This window comes from Seriola aureovittata, chromosome 22 (assembly GCF_021018895.1).
Source record: "Seriola aureovittata isolate HTS-2021-v1 ecotype China chromosome 22, ASM2101889v1, whole genome shotgun sequence".
Taxonomy (NCBI): domain Eukaryota; kingdom Metazoa; phylum Chordata; class Actinopteri; order Carangiformes; family Carangidae; genus Seriola; species Seriola aureovittata.
The window spans coordinates 21,836,357-21,855,679 of NC_079385.1; the positions used below are offsets into that span (position 1 = coordinate 21,836,357).

A 19,323-nucleotide genomic window follows, 5' to 3' on the forward strand; every position below is an offset into this window, starting at 1 on the left:
TATTTAAATAACAAATGAAAGCAACAGGATGGAAACCACAGAAGAAGAAGAACATGAGTAGAACAAAGAGAGAAGAAAATAAAATGACATAATGAGATGGAGGAGAGAAAGAGAGGAGGGTTTCTACATCACTACTGTCAGCCAATCAGAGTGCAGCAATAACCAGAAAGAGAGAGAGAAAGAGAGGAGGAGGAGGAGAGAACGAGGCAGACTGACACTGCGAGAGAGAGGAAGGGAGGTGTGGTGAGGTGGTGATGGGCTTTGGATGCTGAATCTTTTTGTTGACCAGAAGAAAAAAGTTTCTATGAAGGGATGAGGAGGAGAAAGGAGGAAGAAAAACAGAGAAACAGGAGGAGGAGAAAAGAGGAGACTGCAGAGGAGAAACACAAAAAGGTACAAAATAGAAGGTGTGATGAGAGAAAGAAAAAAGAAGCAGAGATACAAGAGTAAAACAGAGAAACAGCACAGGAGACGGGCTGATGAAATGAAACTGAGTTCACTGAAGGAGGAGAAGCAGGAGGAGTAAGAGGAGGAGTAAGAGGAGCAGACTGTGAGGACGTCCTCACTTCTAAACTGTGAGTCTGAATCTTTATTTTGTTTTTCTTTATTGAGAGAAAGCCAGTTGAACTCGTTTTTTGTTCTATGATTTCCAGCTGCTCACATTCTCACGTTCTCACGTTCTCACGTTCTCATGTTCTCACCTTCTCTGAGGATCATGTTCCTCTCTCAGCTGAAACACTCAAGCTGAGAAGGCAGGACAGGTAATCACCAGGATTACTAACTTAACAAACTAACTGACTGATTAAAGTATTATTAAAGATAAAGCACCACTTAATTAGTTAAAATAAATACTTCTCCACACTGAACCTGTCATGGACGACTTTTCATTACATGTTCCAGCTGTTCCAGCTGTTTGGATCATCACTGTTCTTAATGATCTATACTATTTTAATGAAGGTTCAGACCAGGGTCAGGATTAAAACCAGTTTGAACCAGTTTATTATATATAGTCTTTTAGTTTTTAGTTTCTGTCAGTGTTTACATGTCAGACAGTGTCACTGAGCTGATGTCATGACTCCAGGGTTAGAAACGTTGTGTTTCATAGGTGTGTTCAGCTGCTGGTGTGACGTGTGTAGCGGCTATAATTCTATGAGCCGCTGAGAGTATGAGGTTGGGTCCTCAGGTTCATAGTTCTGTGACGCGCCAGGAGGGTATGAAGCAAGATACGCTGAGATCCAAAATACTTTCGTTGCATTTATTGCGTAAAAAGAGTACAGAGCTATCACAGCGTAGCGAGGATGGATGTATGAAAAAATGATAATAACAGATTAAACAGATACAAAAGTGAGATTAATGGATAAATGGATAAAGTTTAGCGTTTGCGGTCAACAAAAATTATGGCTACTACCCAACCCTGACTCTCTCATTCATCTGATCACCTGGTAAGTGCACACCTTTATACACACACCTACTCCCACCTGAACCACTCCCTCTGCCTCACACACACACACCCACACACACTGTGCTCCTCCTCGGTTACCTATGTCTCCTATACACCAGCCCCTGAATTATTAAGTCTCACATAATAATTCACATTTCAAACACAATAGGGGACATAATAAATCACATCAATTCCAAAATGCAATAAAGAATGTCTAAACTGCTCAAGTCCATGAATAAACCATTACACAGAATATTCCTTCTTCTGGTCATCTCTATGACCGATTAGTGAAAAGTCCGGCTCACATCTAATAACACAAAGCCCCTGTAGAGATCAGCAACGTCCTCATGCTGCCTCCTCCTTCTCCAGCAACAAACACACCTTGGATATGGGTCTGTCCAAGCAACTGGTTTTTGTCTTAATCCGGATTTGACGCACAAACCCCTTGCGATCTGGAAAGGTCTGCAAGACACGTCCCATAATCCAAGAATTACGAGGTGCGGTACTGTCCATAAGCAAAACTAGATCTCCTATGACAAGGTTTCTCTGCACCCCAGTCCATCTCTGTCGTTCCTGTAACAGAGGCAGGTACTCCTTTGTCCAGCGCTTCCAGAAAAGGTCAGATATGTACTGGACTTGTCTCCATCTTCTCTGTGCATACAGGTCTGCTACTTGGAACTCCCCAGGTGGTAATGAAGGCTGGTTTTTAAGCAGTAACAGATGGTTCGGTGTCAGCGCTTCCAGGTCGTTAGGATCCGTGGAAGCCTTGGTGATGGGCCTGCTGTTAATAATGGCCTCCACTTCACAGAGAACTGTGTGGAGTCCTTCCTCATCCAATCGTTATACCTTGAGAATGGAGTTCAAGACCTTCTTCACCGATCTGATCAGCCTTTCCCATGCTCCTCCATGATGTGATCCAGCAGGGGGATTGAACGTCCACTTGATGCCCTTTTGAAGTAACACATCATGGATCTGTGCCTGGTTCCATTGAGCAATTGCTGTCTTTAGCTCACGCTCTGCTCCCACAAAATTTGTCCCATTATCAGAACGCAGCTCACGGACCTGTCCTCTTCTGGAGATAAAACGCCTTAGGGCATTTATAAAGGAGTCGGTGTCCAGAGCAGGTGCCACCTCAATGTGAATAGCTCTCAATACAAGACAGGTAAACAAGACACCATACCTTTTCACCATACTCCTCCTACTCCTCACTTCAATGGGTCCAAAATAGTCAACCCCCACACAGGTGAAAGGAGGTTCATCAGGCCTGAGTCGTTCTGTGGGCAAATCTGCCATCTGCTGGTAAACTGGAGTGGCATTAAGTCTTCTGCAGATGGTGCACTTGGACAGAACCCTCCTAATGGCAGTGCTTGCTCCTGTCATCCAGTATTTCTCCCTGAGCTTGGACAACATATGGTTACGACCACTGTGTCCTACCTCTTGATGTATATTTCTCAGCAACAGGGTAGAAATATGAAGATCTTTTGACAGAATGACAGGATGCTTAGACTCCAAAGGCAGTGCTGCTTTACTGAGCCGTCCTCCCACACGCAGGACTCCATCCTCCAGCTTTGGACACAACTTATACAGGTGACTACCTTTCTTGACATTTTGCCCCTTTTCCAGACACGAAAGCTCCTCCAAAAACTTTCTCCTCTGGCAAAACTGGATTATGGTCAGCTCAGCCTTGTCCATGTCCTCCACGGTAAGAGCTCTCAGGACAGCTGCGCCTTTAAACATGCACCGTTCCTGATTCTCACTTCTTTGTTGCTTCCTGCTCTGTTCACTCTGATTGGGTGTTAGCTCCTTTTTCTTCCTGATACAGGATAACAACCATTCCTTGTATTTCAGCCACCATGCCACAGCTTTCTTTAGTCTGACCCATGAAGAATAATGATGGATCAGGTGAGTAGTGGGATCCTCTCCAGCTTGTACAGCATTGACAACAACACATTTCTTCACCTCTGGATCATCGTTGGAGAGATGGCTCACAGGCTCAGGATTCACAGGCCATTCTGATACAGGTTGGCAAAGAAACTGAGGTCCCATTAACCAGAGTCTGTCCTTCAGAAACGCCTCCACTCTGACCCCTCTAGATGCTGCGTCTGCTGGATTTGAAGATGTATCCACGTACCTCCACTGAGCAGGGTGAGATGATTTCAGTATCTCTGAAACACGATTGGCAACAAACACCTTGAATCTGGAGCTTTCATTGTTGATATATTTCAACACAGACACACTATCAGTCCAAAACACAGATTCCTGAAGACTCATGTGTAGCTCTTTCTTCCACAGGCAATCCATGCGACTGGCCATTGTTGCAGCAATCAGTTCCATTCTTGGAATTGTAACTGTCTTCAGTGGGGCCACACGAGCCTTTCCCATGATAAAAGCACTGTGCATTTGAAGGTGCTCATCCTGCAACAACAGGTAAGTGACTGTACCATAGCCTTCCTCACAAGCATCGCAGAAATGGTGTAGTTGTGCACTAACAACGTCTCCAAACTCCAGAGGTTTTAAACATCTGGGCAGCTCAAAGTTGTCCAGTAAGTGGAGCCCTTGCATCCACTTCAGCCACTCTTTAGAGACATTCTCTGGTATGGGGTCATCCCAACCAACTCCTCTTCTGCACAAATCCCTCAACATCCTTTTTGCTGTGAGAACAAGGGGACTTAACATGCCCAGAGGGTCATAAATAGAACTCACTGTCGACAGGATGCCTCTGCGGTTGAGTGGTCTGTCCTTACACACCAACTTGAATTTAAAGGTGTCTGATGTGATACACCACTCTACACCCAGCACTCTTTCAATGGACGCAAACTCCCAGTCCAAGTCCAACTGCCTCACGCCTTTAGCTCTGCGGGACTCTGGGATGGCCTTAAGAACTTCAGGTCTATTACTGTGCCACTTGGTCAAACAGAATCCTCCTTTAGTGCACAGAGATATGAGGTCATGACAGAGGGTCAGCGCTTCCTCCTCTGTTGCAACTGACACCAAACAGTCATCCACATAACAACAGTGGTGCAGCTTATCCAACGTCTCCTCCTTATGTTCATGTCCAAAATCCTCTGCACATTTCCGGAGGGCAAAGTTGGCGCAGCTAGGGGATGATGTTGCTCCAAAAAGGTGTACCTTCATCCTGTACTCACATGGTGCTTGGCTCAGGTCTCCTTGTGGCCACCAGAGGAATCGTAGCAGGTCGGCATCATCTGGGGGCACTTGCACTTGGTGAAACATAGCTTCTATATCAGCCATGATGACCACAGGTTCCCTCCTGAACCTGGTCACAACTCCAATCAGTGAGCTTGTTAGATCGGGCCCTTGCAACAGCTCTTCATTCAGGGATTGTCCTTTGTAACTGGCACCACAATCAAACACAACTCTAAGTTTTCCCTTTGTTGGGTGGTGGACACCATGGTGTGGTATATACCAGACCCTGCCATCTCTTCTTTCCAGCTCTGCATCAGGAACCTTTTCAGCATAGCCTTTACTTAGTAGATCATTGATGAAGGTGTTATACTCCCTGTGAAACACTGGATCCCTCTGGAGCCTCCTCTTCAGATGGTTTTGACGCTGTTCCACTACTTTCCTGTTATTTGGCATGCTGACATTTGAATTTTTCAAAGGTAGGGCCACCTGATAGTGCCCATCAACATGCTTGGCTGACTTTGTGACCATGTCCATGAACCTCAGGTCTTCTCTGGACGGACCCACTTGTTCCTCCACAGGAGACTCTGGAAAATCCATCTTGAATTGCTGTTGCCACAGTTCATCCAAATTTACAATGGACACACGATTCACAGTTACTGGCTGCTCACAGTAATCGGCCTCTCCACTGTTTCCTGTCAGTGGTCCGTTAACTGTCCAACCCAGCACCGTCCTTATGGCGTAGGGTCCATTATTCTCACTACGGATGACTTCCAGCGGTTCCATGGCTTTTGGGACATTTGTTCCTATTAATAGCTCAATTCCAGCCTCAATCTGTGGTAAGGAGATATGTCTTAAGTATGGCCACCTTGTCAGATCCTTATTTGCAGGTATATTTGATTTGTGGACTGGCATTGACAACTGAGTGTAAGCCTTTGGCAACTCTATGAAGCTATCATCTTCTAGTGCTGCCACCTCCAGCTCTGGCACAATGTAGCTGCTGACCACCTTCTCCTGCCCCATGGTCCTGAGAAGAATGTTGGCTCTCTTCCCAGACAAATTGAGTTTCTGCATCAGACTCTCAGTACAAAACACTGCAGTACTTCCCTGGTCCAGAAAAGCATATGTTAGAATAATTCTATTGCCCTTCTTCGTCTTAACTTGAATTGGCACAATAGGAAGCTTACAATTCATCTCACCAGCCCCTGTAAGCCCACTGGAAACCAAGGTGCCGTCCACAGTAACTTGGACACCTCTCTCAGCAGGTTCTACAGTTGCAAAACTGTCCTTATGGAGCACAGTTGGGTGTTTTTGGCCACACTTTGAGCAGGAAACCTTCCTTTGGCAATTTTTGCTGACGTGCCCCACACACAGGCAGCGAAAACAAGCACCGTTTTCCTTCAGGAAGTCAATTTTCTCCTTGTGTGCCATTTTTTCCAGCCGTGCACACACATCCAATGTGTGTCCTCCAGTGCAGCAGAGACAGATCTTTTTGGCTGGTGATTTTATATCCGTAGCATTGCTCACATGTTGGGCTGTTCTCTCCACACGATTTACTGTGGTTGCGAAGCTGGTTCCTCTGATGCTGGAGCGAGGGTGAGGTGTGTGTTTCATTTGTTTGGTTGGTATAGCAGAGTCCTGAATGTTTCCAAACACAGGGTCAGTCACAATTCTTACTTGTTTTTCAACAAAGTTGGCAATGTCCATAAACCTTGCTCTTCTGTCAAACCTTTCCTGCAGGTCACATACGTGGCACCTCCAGCGGTCTCTGAGTTTGTATGGCAGTTTTTTGATTATTTCCAACATATTTGTCGGTGTGTCTAGATCATTTAAATACTGCACATCCTCCATAGCGTTGCAGCATCCACGCAGAAAGAGGCCATACTCCTGGAGGGCGTTCACATCATCTGTTTTAATAATGGGCCATAACAAAGCTCTCTCCATGTATGCTGCTGCCACCCTTTGCTCATTGCCATAGTGCTCTTTCAATAGAGCCTTCGCCTTCACATATCCTCTGTCTGAATCAATGTACTGACAGCTCCTCACCAGCTCTTTTGCACGTCCTTTGGTGTACTGTTCAAGGAAGTAGAGTCTGTCACAGTTGCTGTTGGTGTTTCGCTCAACTCCATTTTCAAAAGCTTTGATAAAAGAATGGTATTTAAGTGGATTACCATCAAACATGGGAATTTCTCTTTTAGGGAGTGCTGAGAGGCATTGTTGTTGCAATAAGAGTGTTGTAATTTCGTTTTGTTTCCTCATTATGTCCAGCACACTGTCATTTTGTGATGTGCCAGTTTGTGTAACATTGGTCACAGGATTTTCAGGAGCCATTAGGTAACGTTGGAGCGTGTAAGAAGGACCTGGGGGATGTTTTATGTCAGATGAGTGAGCGACTTTAGACTTCACAGCTGTCTGTATAGTTTCAACTGCATTAGGCTTTACTTTATCAGGCAATGATGGGAAAAATTCAGTGGCATTGACATTAAGTTGTTTTCTTGAGTGTGAATTTTCATAATATGAATTCATCCCATCTGTAACCTTTGGCCTTGATTTACTGATAATACTTCTTTGTGATTTTATAACACTTAATTTTGCCATTTCCTCTGTAATTTCATTCTCCAGTAAAAGCTGTTCTCTTCTCTTGCGTAGCTGTAATTCTTCTTCATCCAATGCGTGTTTCTCAATTAATGCCTTTCGTTTTGCTGTCAAAATTGCAAGATTTGTTTCTGTTTTTAAGCGAGCAGATGAGCTTGAAGATGAGGAATAGTGTGAGCGTGATCTCTTTGTTGCATTTGAGATGCTGTCACAGGGCAAAAGTTCATCCTGAGGGTCTTGCACAGTAGACACAGGCACTGGAGGGTCAGCTGCAGGGACTTGCACTACCTGGTTCATTTCCTTTGATGGTTGCTCAGAAGTATTTGTCTGAAGTTGTAACTTATCTGAGTTTTCATGCAAATTTTCCTGTTTCCATTTTTCCACTTGTTCCTTGAATGCATCACTGTATTCCATAATGCTGCAAAACCAGTCATTGTGTTTTTTATGTTCATCATCAGGTAGTAGTGGCAGTAATTCATTATGCAGGTCAGTGGCCTTTTTACACAGTGCATTCATGTTGTTCAGATGTGAAAGAATTTCAGTCACGTCTTCTTTTGATTTCATGTGCGCCTTTATTTGCGGAATAAGCGCTTTGATTTTATTAACGGCACTTTTGCGCTCATGCTGCAGCCGGTCGATTTTATTTTCCAAAGCTTTAGCTTTCATTTTAATGTCTCTTTTTTCCTTTTCCATGTTCGAACATTCAGCAGCAGCGTTTATTTGACTCATTTCCATTAAATTGTATTTTGAATTAAACAAGACAGTCTCAATTCATCAAAAGCGCATCCAGATTCCGTCCGTAGACATTGCCTTTAAGTTCATTGACAGAACATCCACTTAATACATTGTCCTCATTTGATTCAATGCATTCCAATTGTAGCAGATTCCTCAATCCACGAACATACAGGTTCAAACATACCTGTTCCTAGGTGTATAGATGACGTAGCGTGGCACTTAGCTGTGGCTCCTTTGTTCTCGGCTAGTCGTTGTGCGCACGACTTGGTTCTTTGATGCATCTGGATGTTTTTCATTAAACGCCGTTTTTGTTGACAAAATGTAGCGGCTATAATTCTATGAGCCGCTGAGAGTATGAGGTTGGGTCCTCAGGTTCATAGTTCTGTGACGCGCCAGGAGGGTATGAAGCAAGATACGCTGAGATCCAAAATACTTTCGTTGCATTTATTGCGTAAAAAGAGTACAGAGCTATCACAGCGTAGCGAGGATGGATGTATGAAAAAATGATAATAACAGATTAAACAGATACAAAAGTGAGATTAATGGATAAATGGATAAAGTTTAGCGTTTGCGGTCAACAAAAATTATGGCTACTACCCAACCCTGACTCTCTCATTCATCTGATCACCTGGTAAGTGCACACCTTTATACACACACCTACTCCCACCTGAACCACTCCCTCTGCCTCACACACACACACCCACACACACTGTGCTCCTCCTCGGTTACCTATGTCTCCTATAACGTGATTAAAGGTAGAATTAGATCAATGAAATAATCCTGTAGTTACAGATGTGTTGATACAAAGCTCATCATTCAGTTATTCAGGCTGCTCATTATCAGAAACACACACACACACACTTCATGTTAACTTAAGAGCTCGGCAGATGTGTTGATGTATGCATGTTTGTGTGTTGTGTGTTTTTAATACCCTTGGGCCATGTATTGTCAACCTGATTAACTCCTCTTTGATGTCTGGAAGTGTTCCAGCTGCCTTCAAACATGCTGCAGTATAGCCCCCCATCAAAAAGAACAATCTTGACCTTCTGCTCTATTCAAGTTTAGGCCCATTTGCAAGCTCCCTTTTCTATCAAAGGTCTTAGAAAAGGTAGTTTTTGACCAACTGCAGTCATGTCTTGACATAAATGGTATTTCTGAGAAGTTCCAGTCTGGGTTTAAATCACACCATAGCACAGAAACAGCCCTTTTAAGAGTTTTTAATGACCTGCTTTTAGTTGTTGATTCTGGTAACTCTGCTGTTCTGGTGCTCTTGGACTTGACTGCTGCTTTTGACACAGTAGATCACAACATTCTTCTGTCATGTCTTGACTTGTGTCTGGACATAAAAGGTACAGCCCTTAAATGGTTCCAATCTTATTTGTCAGACAGGAGTTTCTCTGTCAACCTAGGCCAGTATTCTTCAGCTGCGTCCCTGTGGGGTACCTCAAGGCTCCATCTTGGGCCCCATTCTTTTCTTGCTCTTATTCTTAATTTTCTTGCTCGTTGGCTTTCAGTCCTGCTTGAGCAAGATACCTTGGTTTTTATATTGCAAGCACAATTTATTTTACTCATTTTATTTGATGATGTTTTATTATTTATTTTAGCTCATATTTATTGCTGATTTATATTGATAAGGATTGTTGATTATATTTATATTTGTCAACTGAGGTTGTTTTTAAATGAGATAAAAAAAATTAACATTGACTTGACTTGACTTGACTTGACTTGTGTGAGGCTTTTATTGTGAATACTTGTCTGTAGTCTCTGCACAGCTGTTGGTACTTTATTGTGACAGGTTGTAATCAGATGGATTATGGACCAACAGATGTGGTTATTAATCGTCATTAGTTAATGGATTATGAATTATAGTCTGAACTCTCTGAACGTCATCCTCTACCTATCATGTGACCTCATGACATCATGACCTGCTGACCTCATATCAAGTCTGTCCAGCTGTTGAACACCTACACCTCTGATCATTCATCTTCATTTACAGAGCAGCTGCGGCCACACCCACGAAACAAGACTCACAACTGATGTAATCACCAGTCAACCAATCACAGACAGGCACAGAGCATCAGTCGCTGTTGTGAAAGTTCATTCAAAACATTAGAAATATAACTAAAGGTTTATTTTCCATGTTCAACACCAGCACGGGAAGTAATGATGTCATCTTATTTACATATTTTTCTATTTGTGTTGTCACTATATGTTCACAACAATTAACATTAATGCAATGAGAACACCTGACAATTAAAATGAATGAACACAGAGCCCGCCCCTCACTAAGCAGGTATATGTAGACATAGCATTTCACCACATCTGAATAAGATGTTGCAGAACACAGAACATGATCGTGTTAAATGTTCTGCTGAAGAACAGATGCATCATGTCTGAAACATTTCTTTCGATACTAAAACTGTTAGCGAGCTGTTGCACAACAACCACAACAAAACACAGCTGACTCCTGTGGAGGTGTGAAGGTTGGTGGATTTGTAGTCATCATCACAGTCACAGTGAATAAACCACAAACTAAAACTCCACCACGTTACAATACAAATAAGAACTCCTGTATATAACTGTAAACCTCCACCAGTCCAGAATATGTCCCTGTGATGTTGTTTACTCACCATGTTGAGATGTCACTATACCTGGCATACAGGTGGGTTACCATGGTAACAGATGACATAAATGTGAACACATTTTAGAGAAGTCTGAGAAGATTATATTTCATTTCATTTTAGATTTCAAATGTAAACTTGTTTTCACATCAGATTGTTTAAAGAAAGTCCGACTGTCAGTACTTGACAGTATATGTTAGTGCGTGATGGTATCTGACAGTATGTGGCGGCACGTGACGGTACATGACTGTACCTCACTGTACCTTACGGTACCTGGTGGTACGTGACATCTTATGTAATCACCATCATCACTGCAGCACCTGTGTGAATGTCACTGTTTATCTCCCTGCTGAGGCTCAGCTGATGTCTCAGCAGTAAATAAGAGTCTCACAGATCACAGGAAGTCTGGAAGCAGCTGATTTAATAAAGATACTGAAACTTTGACAGGAGACTCAGAACATTTATGTTCCTGTCAGCTGGTCTCAGCTGATCTCAGGTGATCTCAGCTTGTCTTCTGGTGGTCTGACTCAGCTGGTCTCAGGTGTATGTTCAGTTTCTCTTGATTTCTGGGGTGGAGCCTGAGCTCTGTCGTCTGTGTGTTTATCAGAGACCTCCTGCTGTGATGAATCACAGTTTGTAAGCAACAGTCAGAAGCCCCTCTCCCACTCTGACCTCTTGTTGGGTTTTTTCATCTCTGACTTTATGGTTAATGTTTCCCAGCATGCTCTCTGTGTGATGACTCCATGAAGAGGGTCATAAAGGAAACAGCTTGTTCATCCAGCCGCAGCTTCGGGCCTGGTGTCACACTGTTTTAGTTGTTAGCATCAAGGCTAACAGCTGGTTGGTTGACATCATTAACCATGACATGATTGTGGTTGTTATTGATATACAACAAGCGGTCCGTGGGCCACATGGCAATGGTGAAGATGTTGCAGTAGATTCAGGTTGTGCACATATGTCAGGTTGTATGTGTCCTCTTCATCCTCTCTGGGTGTCATGGTAACTGTGAAGCTCACAGGATGATAGCTAATCTGTGATCTGATTCACTGTGAGAGGAGACACTTCACCAAACAATACCACTGACATTTAATACAACCTGCTGCACTTCCTTATATAACTGCCAAAATAAGAGTGCAGCAGGCTCAGTGTAAACCACAAACAGAAACCTCAGATATGGCAGCAGTAATGTTTATGTGAGCTGAAGCGTGTGATTCAGCCATTTATGGTCATCATCATCTTCGTCAGTCTCCACACTGAGAGGAGACAGTGTCTCCTGGTCTAACCATGAAGACTCACCTGTAGATTCATACTGTCCTCCGTCAGATCAGCAGCGGGATTTAAAGACTCCACAGAGACAAGATGAATTCTGATGTCACATCAGAAACAACCCGTCCCCCGTCGGTCTTAGCAGAACCTGGTTCCTCTTCTCTGCTGATGAGTTCACAACATATAGTCTTGTATAGAAAACAGGAAGTGTTGGTGTCGATGATCTGTTTGATCAAATATAAAGTATCTGTCACCAACACTGGGAAATGTTGTGGAGAGTTTATAGCTGCTCTGACACTGTAGGGCTCATCATTAACAAAACACGACATTAGTATGCCAACAGTCCACAGACTCAGAGTTCGCAGGCTAACAGAGAGGTCATCATGTTGTGCTTGTTGTTCACAGATGGGTGTGGAGTTCAGAGATAAGAAGAACTTTAGAGGTGGAGCGATAAAGTCGATGAATCTGTGCTGATCAGATATCAGTCAGTTGCTGGGTCTCAGTCACTTCATGAAGAGTTTGATCAAAATAAATACTTTTATTCTTGTAGCCTTTGACAGACTGAACCTTTTAGTTTTCTTTAGTCTTTGGTCTGAATCTTCACTTCAGGATCATAGTAGTTTTTTTACTTTTGGCTTGATCTGTTTTTATTCAGATGGATAGATAGATAGCTGTTTGGATCCAAATTTTTAAAATCAATCACAATATGTAGTCTACTTTTTTTTAAATGGCTGCTCACTGCAGTTGAACCAATAGGAAGAAATGGTTCATATGTTGGGGACTATTTTCAGCGGTGGGTGAATCCACATGTGGTGCTGTAGAGGGTATTTGTTGCAGTGAATGTTGGAGTGTGTCAAAATATTTTTAATATTTACAGTGACAGAGAAGAAAACAACAGCAGACCTGATCACGATGAGTGAGGCAAAACTCTGATCAACACAAAATCAGTCTGCAATGAGGACGAATCACACAGTGTCCTAAGACAGCACCTGGGACAGGTAACAGCAAGGTGAGACCAGCATACTTCATAAAGACTCTGAATATATTAAATACAATATACACACTGACAGTCAACTGTGTTGTGTCCAGATGTTGAGTTCAGTCCATCAGCTGTGTTCAGGGCCTCCATCATGGACAATGTGACACCTGGCAGCTCCCCAGGTGAGATACACCTGAAGGACTACAACTACCTGGCCCTGATCCTTGGTGTCCCCCTAATCCTGGTCATCATTCTGGGGAACATCTTGGTGTGTCTGAGCGTGCTCACTGAGCGCTCCCTGAAAACCGCCACCAATTACTTCATCATCAGCCTGGCGGTGGCTGACCTCCTGCTGGCCGTGCTGGTCCTGCCGCTATACGTGTACTCAGAGGTCGGTGTTACTGAGGACAGTGACTCTATACAGCACAGTGAGGACAGTGAGGACAGTGACTCTATACAACACAGTGAGGACAGTGACTCTATACAGCACAGTGAGGACAGTGAAGACGGTGACTCTATACCACACAGTGAGGACAGTGACTCTACAACACAGGGAGGACAGTGACTCTACAGCACAGTGAGGACAGTGAGGACAGTGATTCTATACAACACAGTGACGACAGTGACCCTATAACACACAGTGAGGAAAGTGACTCTACAACACAGGGAGGACAGTGACTCTATACAACACAGTGAGGACAGTGACTCTATACAACATAGTGAGGACAGTGACTCTACAACACAGTGAGGACAGTGACTCTATACAACACAGTGAGGACAGTGACTCTATACAACATAGTGAGGACAGTGACTCTACAACACAGTGAGGACAGTGACTATATATCACACAGTGAGGACAGTGACTCTACAACACAGTGAGGACAGTGACTCTACATAACAGGGTGGACAGTGAGGACAGTGACTCTATACAGCACAGTGAAGACAGTGACTCTACAACACAGTGAGGACAAGTTGACAGCTGATACTATACATATATAGAATGAAATGTACAATGATATCAGTAAGGACCAGGGGTTAGTGAGGATGGACATACTGAGGAGATTTTAGAACATGAAGTTGTGTTTGTGAGGACAGCATGAGTTTATACTGCGTATATATATATATATATATATATATATATATATATATATATGTATATATATATATATATTATATATATATATATATATGTATTGGTTTGTGTATTATATTGAGATCAGTCAGGATCAGGGCTTTATGAGAACCAACACCAGTGAACACCTTTATTGTGAGGACACTTTTGGACATTTCATTATTTTGTGTCTGTGTACTGTTCAGTTTCTGGGGGGTATCTGGACTTTGAGCATGTACGTCTGTGATGCTCTGATGACCATGGACGTGATGCTGTGCACTGCCTCCATCCTCAACCTGTGTGCCATCAGTGTAGACAGGTGAGTCTACCTGTGTGTTTTTTTTAGGTGTGACCCTGTCTTCAACTGTCTTAAGTTTGAGTCCGTAGTGGTCTCACCTGTCTGTTTTATTACATGTTAATGGCAGGGGTGGTCTCACCTGTCTTGGCTGTGGTGGTCTCACCTGTCTGTGTTGTATTACAGGTACATCGCTGTGGTGGTTCCTCTGAAGTACAACAGGAACCAATTCAGCGTCCGTCAGCTGGTGCTCATTACAGCTACCTGGGTTCTGTCTCTTGGCGTGGCCAGTCCAGTCATCTTCGGTCTGAACCAGGTGCCAGGTCGCAATCCGAATGTGTGCAAACTGGAGGATGACCGTTTTGTGGTGTACTCCTCGGTCTGCTCCTTCTTCGTGCCTTGTCCCGTCATGCTCTTCTTGTATTATTGGATGTTTCGAGGCTTGCGGCGGTGGAGCGGTCGGAGTCGATCTCAAGTGGGTCGAGCCGGTCATCCGACTCTCTCTTTACGTCTCAGCTCGGCTCTACGGCGACCTAAAGGTACGACGACTGGTGGACTTGAGAAGGAGGTGTACTCCACACCAACTGGCCTTAGCCCCACCTCTCCTTCCTCCATCTCCATGACGATGCCCGTGATGGGGGAGCGGCAGGATGGAGTGATGATGGTGGCAGAGAGCGACCTGATGACGACTCAGATGGACAGCGTGTCAGATGGGGAGGCCACAGAGAGGAGGGAGGGACTCAGCAGAGAGAACGGCCTGATGAAGAACAGCGCTGCAAAGAGAGGAAGAAGAAACAGCAAGAGCAGCAGAGTCAGCGGGAGGGAGCGCAAGGCCATGAAGGTCCTCCCAGTTGTTGTCGGTGAGTACCAGAACCACAACCGGAAACAGGTCTGAGAAAGGAAAGGTCAGAGACAGTGAGCACAAAGCTGCTAAAGTGCTGCCGGTCATTGTCAGTTAGCATTAGAACCAGAACCTGAGCAAGGTCAGAACCAGGTCTGAGAGGGAGTGTAATTATTTGGGGCATACCTTTGTCAGATATCTAACTGACAGAAACAATGACACCAAGCAGGACTTGGACCATAGATGTTGTGGTTCATGGTTGGTGCCTTAAACAGTTGTAATGATTTATCATGATCGACAGTTTTCTTAAAGGTTTAAAATCAAGGAACAGATCATAACATCATTTGAGGAACATGGGACATTGTTATAAAAATAAAATGGACTTGCCTGGATGTATTTCTTAAAAATACTTACCTGTTCCTTGAGAATTTCACAGCTATCAGTGTTGTTATTTTTCATGGCTGCTTTCAAACCTACTTTGTTTTCTGTTGTTCTCTTATGTAAAACATTCTGAAATGGGAAAACTGATCATATAGATTCAAATGACTGTTACGCATCATTTAATACAAAAATGATTACACAGTCAGTGTCTGTCAGCACTGCCAGTGTGGATGAATATGACTGTATGGTATATGCAAATAATGCATCAACAGCTCCACATTGAGAACAAACTGCTGTATCTAATGTATTTATTCTTTGTTCTCTACTCAAACTGTTTTTCATATTTAACTGTAACAAAGGGTAAAGCTGTGATCCTCTTGGTAAAAATAGAAACTGCTTCTATATATCTCCTTGGAAATCACTTAACTGTTTCAGCAGCAGCTTCACACCAGAGACACATTTAGACACCAACACTCTTATTTACACTCTGCATGTAAGATTGATCTTTTTAATCAATTTTGTTTGAACTTGTTTTTAGTATTTAACTATGGTGGCCGATAAGAGCAAACATGCTGCAACGGACCAAAACACTTTCATTTGGAGAAACGAGCTGCAAACTCTGAAACTGCTGATTTAATCATACAAAACAAATACAGTACAACAACGGAAATGTGCTGCAAATGAAACAACGATGTGCTGCAGGAAGCTAGAAAAAAACATTAACATCAAATGCTGCAAATACAGAAACAAGACCAGACAACACAATGGAAGAGCTCTAGGCCTCTAGGGGGAGCTCTAAGTGGAACACCCATAAACTGTATATAAGCTTACAAACTTTTTTATGTTACCTCTTATTTCTTTACGCATGCTTTCTCATTTGGTCCAAGGTCAAAGGTCAAAGGGCAGGTCTGGTCTCTTGAGTTGAAGCTCAGGCTAATGCTCACGGTGTTCCACTTAGAGCTCCCCCTAGAGACCTGGAGCGCTTTTATAGTGTTGTCTGGATATGCAGCTTTTTTTGTTGCATTTGTGTTGGGGGTTTGTGTGTTTACATAATTTCTGTTTTTGCAGCGTGTTTGATGTTCATGTTTTTGTTTTGTTTTTTCTCATCTGTTTTTTAAAACTGCATCGTTTCTTAATTTGCAGCTCGTTTCTCCTCATGGAAGTATTTTGAGCCACTGTAGTGCATTTGCCCTTGTCGGTTACTGTATTAACTCTTCTACTCAAGTTTCACAGAAACCTCAGACTGAGCAGATACAGAACATGCATGAATAGTATGAGTAAATAATATGTAGGTGACACTGTCGTACAGTAAGGACAACAGGACCAAGACTTTGGATATACTGCAAACCTTCCAATAAACTTATTTTAATATTTATTCACAGTTCAGTCATGTTTATGTGAATTGTTGCAGCTCTATTACCTCAGCATAGACTGATAATACACATTTCTATGCAGATGATGCGAATCTTGAATGTTCACGGCTCCTCTCCAGCTCTGTCCATGTATAACTTTTATGTCCCTGAGATGTCTCTTATCTTAAGTCTTTATCAACTCTGAGAAAAACCAGATGTCCCTCTCACTGTCTCTGTCTCTTTGTGTCAGGGGTGTTTCTGGCCTGTTGGACACCTTTCTTCGTCGTGCACGTCACCAAGGTGTTGTGTCCGTCATGTGACATTGGCCCAACCCTCATCTCTGTGGTAACGTGGCTCGGCTACGTCAACAGTGCTGTCAATCCGATCATCTACACTGCCTTCAACGCTGAGTTCAGGAATGTCTTTCACAAGTTGCTCTGCTGTCGGACATGAAACTGTAACTGTTCTCAACCTGAGTCTCTTCAGACAGAGTCTCAGATGTCCTCAGACTGTCTTCAGACTTAGTCTCTTCAGATCTTCCTCAGATTGAGTCACTTCAGACTGAGTGTCTTCAGACTGTCCTCAGCCTCAGTCTCTTTTTTCTATCATGTGTCATGCCCTTATCATTTGTCAGTTATTAATAAAGCAGCAGCAGTCAGATTACAGTCACAGCCCAGAGGCATAAAATGTGTGAACATGTGCAGAATATTAAACGTTCTTTGAGTATTTCCATGGTGATATTGCGTTTAAAGGTGTAGGTTTACACATCTGTGTCAACTTGTTTTTATTATTTTCATTGTTTTTGCAGAAAGGTGAAATATTTTTGTGACAGAATCGGACGGCATGAAGTTTGTTTAAAAGAAAGACTGATATGGAAAAACAAAACATCCCTGAATGTTTCCATGAGAGTTGAAGACAAACAGAACTATGTGTAATAAAGAGGAGATGTTGTTGGTGTTTATATCAGTGAAGTGAAGGTGATGAAATGTAGCTCAGATGTCACAGTCTCTGTCATTAAATAAAAAACAAACAGATTTAACAAAGAGTTTGTTAAGCGTGATGAAACCAGGAAGTGAATTTAGGAACCAGACTCTTGGGTGTTTATAGACAGACGCAGGTCTTAGTGATGTTTGACAGAAAGAGAAGTAGCTGAATGAATCAGGTTCAGTAACTTGTTCCACCACTGAGGGACGACACTGGAGAAGAGTTTGGATTACTTCCTTCCTCAAAGTGATGATGCCTCAGTTTATTTCCAGACCACAGTGAAGGGGATGGCTCATAAACACCTTTCAGTGTTCGAGGGAGATGTCCTAACCTGATGTCACCTGGAGACTTAGGAGTCAGGTCCTTCTGATTGAGGTCATGTGTTTGTGTCTGTGGAGGAGAAGACTGCTGCTGATGTGTCTGTGGTGGTTGTTGTTGTGGTTGTCATCCTGCAGGTGAAAGGTTGTTCAGGTGATAATTTCAAATCAATGACACGTCTGTTTGTGGGCGAAGTTCCTGTCCACCTGTCATTGCCTCCACTCACCTGCAGGACAGAAACTTCCCTCACACGTTTATTTTTCACCCTCTGAGGAAACATGAGTGACATGTCTCATCACAACCTGACATTTTGATCTCCTTCATCACAGAGGGAGACAAGGAGGCTGATGGGTACTGGAGGAATAGGAAGAGCATCATCAAACAGCCATGGAAACTAAATGGGGGTTACCATGGCAACACTGAGCACATAGATCCTCCAGCTGTAACATGTAATCACCATGTGTGTTCAGGACTCCATCCAGAAAACTGAACCCGGTCTCTGGATGTGAATCTGAGGGAGTCTTGTTAGAAACCAGAGCTTTAGTCTCTGCTCCGTTTAAACTGGAGAAATCCAGAGAAAAGGTCAGAACACCAGTACAAAGACTCAGCTGAAACACAACAGGTGAGCTGGACACACACAACACACAGAGAGGAAGAGGGAGGTGGGATATTTAAGAAGAGATAGAAGAGTTAAATGTGAGGCTGAAGATGAAGACAGAGTCAGTGAGTGCGTATCAGAGGATTCACACTTGATTGTGTTCAGGAGGTTGACTTTCCACTCTGATGATGATGATGATGATGATGATGATGATGATGTTGATGTTGATGATGTTCCACCTCACTGACTCACCTCTTTAGAGGGAGACAGCTTTTTACAGCTGCTGCTGTTTGTGTCATACTGAGTATTTTAAAGACTTCTCTTTACTTTAAATCTACTCTACAGTTTCACCAATTTATACAAAATATGCTATTAATATTGTAAATTGTGATTTTATTATTGTTATTATTATTGTTATTGTTGTTCCCAGTGTCAAGTGAAGAAACCGAGCCAGCTGTTGTGTAGGAGGAAAGAGGAGAAATCTAACCTCAGTGATCATCAGACTCTCAGCTGTTTGTGTGGGTTCATGTGTTATTATTGTTATTTGAATCTTTTTTTCTAACCATATTTCTCTTTATTATCTGAAGACTTGTTTAGAAAACATGTTGAAAATGTTTCTCAATAAAAGTTATAAAAATAATATCATTGATCGTGGTTTCATG

General features: G+C 43.0%; 1 protein-coding gene across 1 annotated transcript; it reads left to right on the top strand.

Annotated features, from left to right (window-relative positions):
- Positions 1-225: 225 nt before the first annotated feature.
- Positions 226-19,301, top strand: drd4-rs (dopamine receptor D4 related sequence). The gene is made up of 6 exons (XM_056368300.1): positions 226-575; positions 12,680-12,811; positions 12,892-13,172; positions 14,099-14,211; positions 14,374-15,047; positions 17,012-19,301. The coding sequence occupies exons 3-6, from the start codon at positions 12,933-12,935 to the stop codon at positions 17,212-17,214; spliced, it is 1,230 nt and encodes a 409-aa protein (XP_056224275.1). The 5' UTR covers positions 226-575; positions 12,680-12,811; positions 12,892-12,932; the 3' UTR covers positions 17,215-19,301.
- The last annotated feature ends 22 nt before the right edge of the window (positions 19,302-19,323 follow it).

What these genes read in the sequence shown, in the direction of transcription:
- drd4-rs (XM_056368300.1), top strand. Translation starts at nt 12,933, where the DNA reads ATGGACAATGTGACACCTGGCAGCTCCCCAGGTGAGATACACCTGAAG. An exon ending in CGCTATACGTGTACTCAGAG is followed by an intron (nt 13,173 to 14,098) that starts GTCGGTGTTACT and finishes TGTACTGTTCAG; the next exon opens with TTTCTGGGGGGTATCTGGAC. An exon ending in GGTCCTCCCAGTTGTTGTCG is followed by an intron (nt 15,048 to 17,011) that starts GTGAGTACCAGA and finishes TCTTTGTGTCAG; the next exon opens with GGGTGTTTCTGGCCTGTTGG.